Below are 11,182 nucleotides of genomic sequence, written 5' to 3'. Positions count from 1 at the left end.
GGATCTTCGTTCAGGATATCATCAAATCAGAATGAAGATTGAAGACATTCCGAAAACGGCATTTAGAACTCATGAGGGTCATTATGAATTTTTGGTCATGCCTTTTGGCCTTACCAATGCACCTTCAACATTTCAAGGTTTGATGAATTCAATTTTCAAACCATTCCTTAGAAAATTTGTGTTAGTATTTTTTGATGATATACTAATCTACAGCAAGTCTTGGAAGGATCATGTTGAACATGTTGACAGGGTGCTACAACTATTGGAGGAGAAACAATTATATGCAAAAAGATCCAAATGTTTCTTTGGAGTCCAGGAGGTGGAATATTTGGGTCATATTGTATCTCATGAAGGAGTTAAGGTAGACCCTAGCAAAATTAAAGCCATTAAGGAATGGAAAATCCCCACATCCATAAAGCATCTGCGAGGATTTCTTGGGTTGACAGGGTATTATCGCAAGTTTGTTAAGAATTATGGGAGAATAGCAGCACCTCTAACAACATTATTGAAGAAAGATGCATTTTCATGGACTCCGGAAGCAACAAAGGCCTTTGAACATCTTAAAGAGGCAATGTGCCAAGCACCGGTCTTAGCTACACCGGACTTCACAAAAACCTTTATTGTGGAATGTGATGCTTCAGGAAATGGAATTGGTGTTGTTCTAATGCAAGATGAAAGACCCATTGCTTTTGAAAGTCGTCCAATCAAGGGAAAGTTTTTAAGCAAAGCTATTTATGAGAAGGAAATGTTGGCAATACTCCATGCACTTAAGAAATGGCGACCCTACCTAATGGGAAGACACTTCAAGGTAAAAACGGATCATGATAGCCTTAAATACTTTTTAGAACAAAGATTATCCTCTGAAGAGCAACAAAAGTGGGTCACAAAGATGTTGGGTTATGACTTTGAAATCATCTACAAAAAAGGGAAGCAAAATGTGGTGGCAGATGCACTCTCAAGAAAGGATGAGGATGTGGAAGCATTGTTGTGCGCCATTTCTATTATCCAACCAGATTGGATAAACGAAGCAAGGGAGGAATGGAAGAATGACGAAGAAGTGTGGGCACTTATTCGAAAGCTACAACAAGATTCCAGTACGTCTGATACATTTAGCTGGCAAAATGATTCGTTATGGTACAAAGATCGCTTATACCTCTGTAAGAATTCCCAGCTAAAACAAAAGATTCTTATGGAATTGCACACTTCTCCCTTAGGAGGGCACTCAGGATTTTTAAAAACTTACCACAGGGTTAAGAAGGAATTTTTTGGGATGGCCTTAAATCAGATATTCAAAAGTTTGTGGCGGAATGTTTGGTTTGCCAACAAAATAAAGTTGAAACAATTAAGACACCGGGTCTATTACAACCTTTATCCATTCCAAGCCAACGTTGGGAGGAGGTTTCAATGGATTTTATCACAGGTTTACCCAAGTCTGAGGGAAAGAGTGTCATCATGGTGGTAGTTGACAGACTTACCAAGTATGCACACTTTTGTGCATTATCACATCCATTTAAAGCCAGTACAGTTTCTACTGCATTTATGGAAACAATTCAAAAGCTACATGGAAACCCAAAGATTATTGTAAGTGACAGAGATCCCATTTTCACTGGAAATTTTTGGACAGAATTATTTTCTTGTCTTGGTACTCAGTTAGCTCATAGCTCATCTTATCATCCTCAATCTGATGGGCAAACTGAGATAGTAAACAAATGTTTGGAAGGATATCTTCGTTGCTTTGTATCTGATAAACAGACACAATGGGTCAAATGGTTGCCTCTGGCTGAATGGTGGTATAACACTTCCTTCCATACAGCAACAAAAATGACCCCATTTATGGCACTTTATGGGTATCAACCACCATCCATCACATCATATTTAAGAGAAAATTCTAAGGTTCAGGCAGTGGAACATCACATCGAACATCAACAACAAGTCCTCCAACTCTTAAAGGATAACCTCGTGTTGGCACAAAATAGAATGAAACAACAGGCAGATCAACATCGCAGTGAAAGAAGTTTTGATGTAGGTGATTGGGTATTCCTACGGCTACAACCATATAAGCAAATGTCCCTAAAGCAAGCTAAGAAGGATAATAAATTATCACCAAAGTATTATGGTCCGTACAAGGTGTTGCAAAAGATTGGTACTATGGCATACAAATTGGAGCTTCCTGCAGCTTCTCGATTGCACCCAGTTTTCCATGTTTCATGTTTAAAGAAGGTTATAGGCGACAAGCTCCCAGTTCAAACAATATTGCCAGAACTTGACGAGGAAGGAAAAATTATATTGGAACCGGAAGCAGTCACAGAAACAAGAACTCGACAGCTACGAAATCGATCAATTTCAGAGTATCTTATCAAGTGGAAGAACTTATCCGCTGAAGATTCCACATGGGAGGATGAGAATTTTATGCAGAAGTATCCAGAACTACTCAAGCGTTGAGGACAACACTTTTTTGAAGGAGAGGGGCATGTTGGGTCCCTATAATACTAGTGATTACCCCATTACTATTGTAGTTATACCCCTTATTTATATTGTTGTGCCCCTATTACCCCCATGTTGTTATTTCTGTGCCCCATAGAATCCCTCTATTGTTATTTTTGTGGCTTTATATTATTATTTTTAGGTCGGCTCGATTATATTGTGACTCCTTAGACTCCTATATATAGAAAGGAGGTTTTGTCATTTGTATCATCCAAGAATTGTTCATTTTAGTAATGTAAAGGAGGTTGCCCCCTCGAAGAGGTTGAATTCTAAGGCGTTGATCTATATTTTCTATCTTTTCTTGAGCTGGTTTCATAACAAATTTCCTCATCTAAATCACCATGTAAAAACGCAGTCTTAACATCTAGTTGCTGTAATTCTAAATCAAGCAAAGAAACTAACGCTAACACAATTCTAATTGAAACAATTTTAACAACTGGTGAAAATATCTCATGAAAGTCTATGCCAGCTTTCTGAGAAAATCCTTTTGCAACCAGCCTTGCTTTGTATCTGTCCTCTGAATCATTCACACCCTGTTTCACCTTGAAAACCCATTTACATCCCACAGTTTTCCTGCCTTTCGGAAGTTCAACAAGATCCCATGTGCCATTCTTACCTAAGGCCATCATTTCTTCCTTCATAGCTGCTTTCCATTTGTCACTCTTTGAACCTTCTACAACTTCCTGATAACACAAAGGTTCATCATCGTTAGTGGTCAAAGCAACTGAAGTAACATAATCATCATACCTTCTCGGAGGGCATTTGATTCTTGTAGACCTCCTTAAGGATGTTTCTAGTGCTTCCGCAATTGGCTGACTATCATCTGTAGGAACTTCTTCATGACCACCATCTGAGACCTGTTCATGACCTACATCTGAACCCTGTTCATAATCTGATTCTGAAACCTGTTCATGACTAGAATCTGAACTATAGTCTTCATGACTATCATTAGAAGTGTTGTCAAACTGAATGTGCTGGAAATCAGATACATCATCCTGTTTCAATTTATTATCTACATCTAACTATACAAGAGAGGATTCATCAAACTTTACATCTCTGTTGATGATGATTTTGCGGGTAGTAGGATCCCACAATCTAAATCCCTTTGTTCCATCACCATACCCAACAAAGATATACCTTTTTGATTTTGGATCTAATTTATTTCGCTGATGTTTAGGCACTAGAGCATATGCATCACAACCAAACACTCTGAGTTTAGAATAATCACAAGGGTGTCCTTTCCATACCTCTTGAGGAATCTTGCAACCTATCACTGTCGATGGCGATCGATTTATCACATAACAAGCTGTAGCCACCGCTTCTGTCCACAACTCCTTATGTAAACCAGCGTTACTCAACATACTCCTTGCTCTCTCCAAAAGAGTCCTGTTCATGCGTTCAGCAACTCCATTTTGCTGAGGAGTATACACAGTAGTCTTATGTCTCTCGATACCTGCATCTTTGCAATAGTTTTCAAACTCCTTGGAGGTAAACTCACCACCATTGTCAGTTCTTAAACATTTTATAGTTCTACCAGTGCTGTTTTCTACCAATGCTCTAAACTGCTTGAAAACTGTAAAAACATCAGAATTCCTTTTCAACATGTAGACCCACACTTTCCTAGAAAAATCATCAATAAACGATACAAAATACAACGAGCCACCATACGAGGTTGTAGGTGCTGGACCCCAAACATCTGAATGGATATAATCAAATATTCCTTTACTAGTATGTTTGCCTGTTTTAAACTTTTGTTTACTTTGTTTGCTAAACAGACAATGTTTACAGAAATCTAACTTTCCAGACCTTAGATTAGGAAGTAACTTGCGATCAGCCAAAATCTTTAACCCTCTTTCGCTCATATGTCCCAACCTCTGATGCCATAGGCGAATGGAACTACTGTCCTGTTCAGACACCGTAGACACATGAACTGACCCTGTTCTTCCTTCTAACTTAAATAGATTTCCTACTTTCTTAACTTTCATTACTAGTAAAATACCTTTGTAAATTTTCATTACTGCACCTTGAATGACAGTTTTATATCCATTTGTGTCAAGTGCCCCCAGTGAAATTAGATTTTTTCTTAAATCTGGTACATGTCTTACATCAGTTAACATTTTGGTTGTCCCATCAAACATTTGCAGCTGTATACTCCCTATTCCCACAATATTAGATGTGACATCATTACCCATGTACACGACTCCATCATTCACTAATCTATATGTCTTAAACCAGTCTCTATGAATACACATGTGGTTTGATGCACCAGAATCTAACAACCAATGTTGATCATGATTTGACAAATTAACTGATAAGACTTCGTCGCTCATACCTGAACCAGATGCTGAACCTGTATCAGTCGTGTTCGCTTCCTTCTTTTCTATCGATGAAGCTTCTTTAGAAGTTTGTTGTCGCTTCCAGCAATCCTTCTTCAAATGCCCTGATTTGCCGCAGAACCAGCACTTTACTTTACTCTTCTTCCCCTTGGACTTTGAACGCGAATCGCTGCGCTTACCAGAGCGTCTTTCTCTAGAACGACCTCTAGCCATCATTGCCTCTGATGTAGAGGTGTCAGCATTCGACCGCTTCTTGGTCTCCTCGGACAACAAAGCTCCGACGACATCATCAAATTCAATGGTTTCGGATGAACTAAGACTTATAGAAGTAACAAAATGATCCCACGACTCAGGCAACGAGCACAATAAAGTTATGGCTTTATCCTCGACTTCAAATTTTACTTCTATGCTTTCTAATTGCACCATTAGAGTATTAAAAACATTCAAATGATCAGTAATGGAAGTAACTTCCTTCATTCGCAAACTGTATAGCTGCCGCTTCAGGAGAATCCGATTTGTCAAGGATTTTGTCATATACAGCTTCTCTAACTTCGTCCACAAACCAGCAGCAGTCTTCTCTGACACGATAATAAATAAAACATCGTCAGCCAAACACAGGCAAATACCGCTCAGGGCTATTCCATCCAGTTCATTCCACTCATCATCTGTCACGGGGTAAGACAGTTTGGATCTGCCCAACAACGCCTTCGCCACGCCTTGTTGTACCAGCAGATCATGCATCTTTACCTTCCATATCTCGAAATTATTTTTGCCATTAAATTTCTCGATTTCAAATCAGGCACTCTGAGTTTTCGCCATCTCATTTAAAAAATCAAAGAATCTCCAATTCTAACTTAAAAAAAATAGTTAATCTATAACAAATGCCAATGCTTTATTGTATAATGCTTTTATTCTATAATAAAAACAAACAAACCCCTTTGCTGTCTTTTAACCAAAAAATCCCGCGCCGGAAGCAAATACACACACACCAGAAAGAGACTTGGCGCTTGCTGACGAACACAAGAACCGCGCCAGCAAAAAATCGCTCTAAGTGTTGACACTTTGGCGCGAGTATACCTCTAAAATACGCGCCGATCCGAAAATTGGCGCACTGGCGCGCTTAATTGACTCGGATCTGCACCATTTCAGTATTTTGGCGCAACTGTCTTAATGTATTCCGCGCCAATTGCAAAAAACCTTTTTCTGGGTTTTACGCACCAATGTTCACCACGTTGGCATTCACCACATTATAAATATGTTGTATTTTCTATACGATGTCGTGGATTATGGTTCTTTCCTGGTCATTGGGATGGTGTATCATGGGCATCAACACCTCGTTTGTGTGCGCACCGTAACACTGTTTGCTGCAAGTAGACTAAACAAACGTTCTGCGCATCCTGGCAAAACATGCACTGTGTTTGGTCCACGCAGAAATCTCTAATCCACGCCTATTATCCACGCAGTCAATATGCATCTGCGCCGCTCCTCCACATAGGTTGGAAAACGACCTCCACGCAGGTCTCTGGTCTGTTGGCCTCCACGCATCCGCAGTTGGTTTACGCCCAATGCACCAACAGCTGTGTGCACCTGCACTGTCACATAACATGAAATCCTCTACGCAGCAATGTACAGGCACCGCACCAATGCACAGGCACCGCCAGCACCCTCACGCATTCACACGCAGGTATACAGCTTCTCGTGGCATCAATCAACCTGATACGCACCACCAGGCAGGCTCACACGACGCCTCCAACATGCTCTGATACCATTTGTTAGAGGCAAAGGTGTGCAACATACAAATAAAAAATATACACAACAAATAACCATACACAGGAGACAACAGATTAACGTGGTTCACCCAACCAATCTGGGCTACGTCCACCAAACATAGGCATCAGCAATCTTTATTATCAAACAGGAGATTACAAAATAATCAATTTCCTCACAAACTCTCACTACTCCACCCAATCCGTCTGGACACCTGTTTTATAGCTAAGAGGATCTAACTGCCTCATAAATCCTCCTACAACAAATATAGGATGCATTAACTCACTCCCAACAAAATAGAGCTAATATAGCAACCAAATCAGATTGTTGTCACCTACTGAGATTTTTGTTTATTTTATTAAAACAGAAAATCTCAACAATTCTATAAAAGGCTTAACAAAATTGATGTTTACTTGTGAGTGTAGCGCCTTGGGTGTCGCTGTAGAGAAATCTGGAAGCAAACAACTTGGGTCAGATACCAGTCAACCTAAACCGTCGTAAGGTTGAAATGAAAAAGTGAACTATGAGAAACCTTTGTGCCTGTGTAATCAACCATGGTGCCATTGACTGTGTCTAGGAGGGAAAACGAAATCCTGTTCAAACCTTGCATGAAACAATTTTATCAAAAGTCAAATCAACAGTAAATAAAATTAAAAAAAAAAGGAAAGTAAGTCGAGTAAGGGTATAGATAAAGCAAGCTATACCTGGAGGCATGGGTATGGAAACCAATAGCTTCAAACCCTAACTGAGAGGGATGAAGTTGCAGAACCCTGATACCCCAACGACGGTTGGCCAAATGACCGGGCAAACAACGTGAGGTGGGTGAGTTAGTTACCCTAAACCACTTAACACGTTTTGAGGTTATTAGATCAAGTGGTGATGTATCAATGGCATGATCCATTGTCAAGTGTTTTTGTATGTGGATAAAATTCAACCTAGCTAGTACTGTGGTCATGTCAAAGGATTTTCTAATCCTCCTCCCTATATGAATTATACGTGCAAAACTTACCAATATCACAACACCGTACATATATATAGATATATTCATTTAACCATAGGACAAGGTTATTAAAAAAGAACTGTGTACATATCTATACATTGAATTGCAGAGATGTTAATGCAAGTGTCCATTTGGAATAGATTATTGGGGTGATGTGGAACGTGGATAATACCATAGGGGTCTTAAGTGTATATATATTAGGTTATCATATGAATCGAGAGTGAAGAGTCCTACACATGGACCCAGGGCAGTTTTAATTGGTAAATGATTTTTATTTATTTATTTTTATAATTAAAATCCATAATTTAAAATACAATTATTGAAAAATAAATGAATAAAACAAAATTGTTAAAAAATATACTTATTTTCAACTTTTATATATATATAGAAAATATTCAATCAGTGTCTTTGAAATTATAATTATTTTTTAAAACAAAAATATATTAAAAAATTAATAAAAATCAAATCAACTTGACTGTATGTCTAATGCCCCGGGCAACAAAATATTTATTATCAGAATTCTTTTCCATAACACATACGGTCTGGCTGCGGCCCGCAACGCAATCATACTACCCATCATTGGCTTCATTGAAATAAACTAACCCCCTACCAGAAGAAAAATTATTCAACGCGATCACGAGAAAAGTTACTGAAGAAATCGAATCAAATAATGGGGAGACCCTTCTGCAATTTTTGAATAAACTCCTCCTTGTTATTGTAAGAAGATCCTCCTTTTCCCACTGCTCTGAACATCGCATCTCTCAACCTCTCAATTCTCATCTTCATTTGCCGCCCTTCTTCCCCTCTCATCAACATCCTCACCATTTTCTCAACGTCTTCTCTCCTCACAACTTCATTCATCTCCATCCCAATCTTCCACACTTCACTAACGAATCTCCTGTTAGTCTGTTGCTCTGCAAAGAAGGGCCACGATATCATGGGCACACCTGCACATATGCTCTCCAGCGTAGAGTTCCAGCCACTGTGAGTCAGAAAGCCTCCGACTGAAGGATGTGAGAGCACTTTAATCTGAGGAGCCCAGCTCACCAAGAAACTTCTGTCCTTCACCTTCTCCAAAAACTCGGGAGGCAGAACAGCAGAGCGACCATGAATCAGATCTGGACGAATACCCCACACGAAGGGCTGCTTGCTCGCCTCTAACCCCCACGCGAACTCCACGAGCTCCTTGTCAGATATGACAGTGATACTTCCAAAGCAAACATAAATAACTGAAGACGGTTCCTGACTGTTCAACCATTTCACACAGTCCGTCTCTTCGGCCCATAAGCTGTCAGACAGATGGGATTTTCGATTCTGATCACTTTCTGCTGCGTGTAAAAGAGGGCCAACAGTATACAAGGGGGGGAGTCTGATTCGTAGTGCGTCGAGTACAGGGCCCTCGAGTTCATCAAAGGTATTGAGTATTACCATGTCGGCTTCCAGAGAAGCCTGCGCTTCGGTTCTCAGATAGTCAAACATGTAATCCTTGGTAGATTCTGTGACTTGGAAGAAGCTGGGAAGATCTTTGACATGCAGCGGGGGCATTCCAGGAATGCAGCTCACTATTTCTTCCATGTACCCATTTGCAAAACAGCTCTCATCTGCAATAAACCATAGCATTTACAGGAAGAGAGTTGTCTAACTAAGCCCGCAAAATTTTGATAAAATCTAACAGAAATTTTGGGTGGGAAATCAACATTACAGCCCGTTACAATACAGTGTAGTGAAAAGAGTTGCAATAGTGATACTATACCTTTGAGAGGAACATAACCTCTGTCAATGAGAAGAGGCACGAAGAAATAAGCAGAGAAGCCACAAGCGCTGGGCGTCCAGAAAGCTACCCTGGGAACTCTCAGCTTCCTCGCGGTTTTCTGCGTAAACGAAAGAACCCCATCGGAAATAATACATGTCACGGGAGGAACTTCTGGTTGCAAATGCTTCAACTTGTCAATCAGCTTGTCGAAATGCAGAGGGCCATTATTAATCATGGACTCAGATAACTCATCTATTTTGAGGGTCCGGCCATGATCCACAGGCAGGTCGTCTGGAATAGTTTCAAATCTGAAGTCCGCCGGGTGAGATTTCACGGACACCGATCCGGACTTAGCCAACCGCTTTTGAACATAGTCGGTGTTAACGAAGGTGATATAGAAGCCTCGAGCGTACAAGATTTTGGCAAGCTGCATCATGGGCTTAATGTGACCCTCAGCAGGATAAGGGAACATGACAGCATGATCTCGGCTCGCCATAGTGGTATCGACGTAGTTCACGAACACAGAAGAGAGCCGATTCTCAGAGCCAGAAAGAGCAGATGCAGTGATGCATTAACATAAATTGCTAAATCTAGCCCTGAGGAGCCTTATATTTAAATTTTGTACAATCCCTACGCAATGAAATCATGTGATGCTAACGGACCCACTGAGAAATAAACATCAGATGACAGAAACTTAATAATAAATTTCTAATCACAGCTGTTGGGCACCAAGAAAAGTCTTTGACGTTCGCTCCAGAGATGAGGATTCGTGATCAAATAAAAGGGTCCCAGCAACTATATTTTGATCGTCTGTGTCTGCTAGTTGGCTAATTTTTAATGAAGATCACCATGGACTGCACGACACCGCTATCTTATAATAACTTTTTTTTGGTAATGGGTTGGTTGGAATTTCAAAACATATATCTATTCGAAAGAAGCTTTTATAGAGTTGGAATTTCAAAACATATCCACTTGAAAGAAACCTCCAAACTTTTCACTGTATTTGTAATGGACAATTTCTCCTCAGATTCCATTCCCTGATTTTCACTGTATTTGTAATGGACAATTTTTCCTCAAATTCCATTCCCGCTAATGAGTGGAAGAAAGTATTTTCATTCAACACTAATCTGCCAATCAGTTTGTTTATTGAGATCAGCATTGAGGTTGTACATGAACTTCAATATGAAATTTAAGTATTTTATATATATATTTATTTTATTTTATTTTTTAATTTTATTATTTTTTTTTGAAATTTAAGTGGTTCATTATAATTTTTAATAAAATTTTAAATTTGATATTTAAATGGTTTATTATAATTTTTAATAAAATTTTAAAATGATAAATATAAAAAACAAATTATTATTATCAAATTTTTAATAGATAAGTCAGATAAATTAGAAATTTTAAGTGTGGACATTATTTTAGGAAGATAACCTTTATTTTGATTTTGTAATGAATGGAATGAATTATTTTCATTCAATATTAAGTTGTATATATAATTTGTCTAAAAATATAGAATGATTTATTTCTGGTTGAATTTGTTAAAAAATATAGCAATGATTCGTTTGAATCATAAGTGTGAGTAGTGGACTTTCCACAATCCTAAAAGTTTTTTAGGATTTTGAATTCATATATGCACTCAAAAATACATTTATAAGACATCATGATTTAACCACATATTATGTCAGTGGCCAAAAACTCTAAAATATATAAAAGTTTTAACAATGCCCCACATTAATTATTTTACAATTTTAAAAATCCAACTATTTTAATTTTTTAAACCAATATTTTATGGTTTCTTAGAATTTCTTATAATTAAAAGTTTAATCTTACCATTTATTA

At 38.6% G+C, this 11,182-nt stretch overlaps 1 protein-coding gene across 1 annotated transcript; it reads right to left on the bottom strand.

Annotated features, from left to right (window-relative positions):
* Nucleotides 1-8,067: 8,067 nt before the first annotated feature.
* LOC149208743 (7-deoxyloganetin glucosyltransferase-like) lies at nucleotides 8,068-9,945 on the bottom strand. The gene is made up of 2 exons (XM_089394134.1): nucleotides 9,341-9,945; nucleotides 8,068-9,188 (listed from the first exon to the last, which is right to left on the bottom strand). Exons 1-2 carry the CDS (start codon nucleotides 9,834-9,836, stop codon nucleotides 8,251-8,253), a joined length of 1,434 nt encoding a protein of 477 aa, XP_089250260.1. The 5' UTR covers nucleotides 9,837-9,945; the 3' UTR covers nucleotides 8,068-8,250.
* Nucleotides 9,946-11,182: the final 1,237 nt, after the last annotated feature.

The sequence above is a fragment of the Pinus tabuliformis genome, chromosome 1_2, assembly GCF_031772625.1.
Source record: "Pinus tabuliformis cultivar Carrire ecotype Pingquan chromosome 1_2, CPIR1, whole genome shotgun sequence".
NCBI lineage: Eukaryota > Viridiplantae > Streptophyta > Pinopsida > Pinales > Pinaceae > Pinus > Pinus tabuliformis.
The sequence above is the reverse complement of the archived record's forward strand: the minus strand, read 5'-3'. Positions and strand labels throughout refer to the sequence as shown.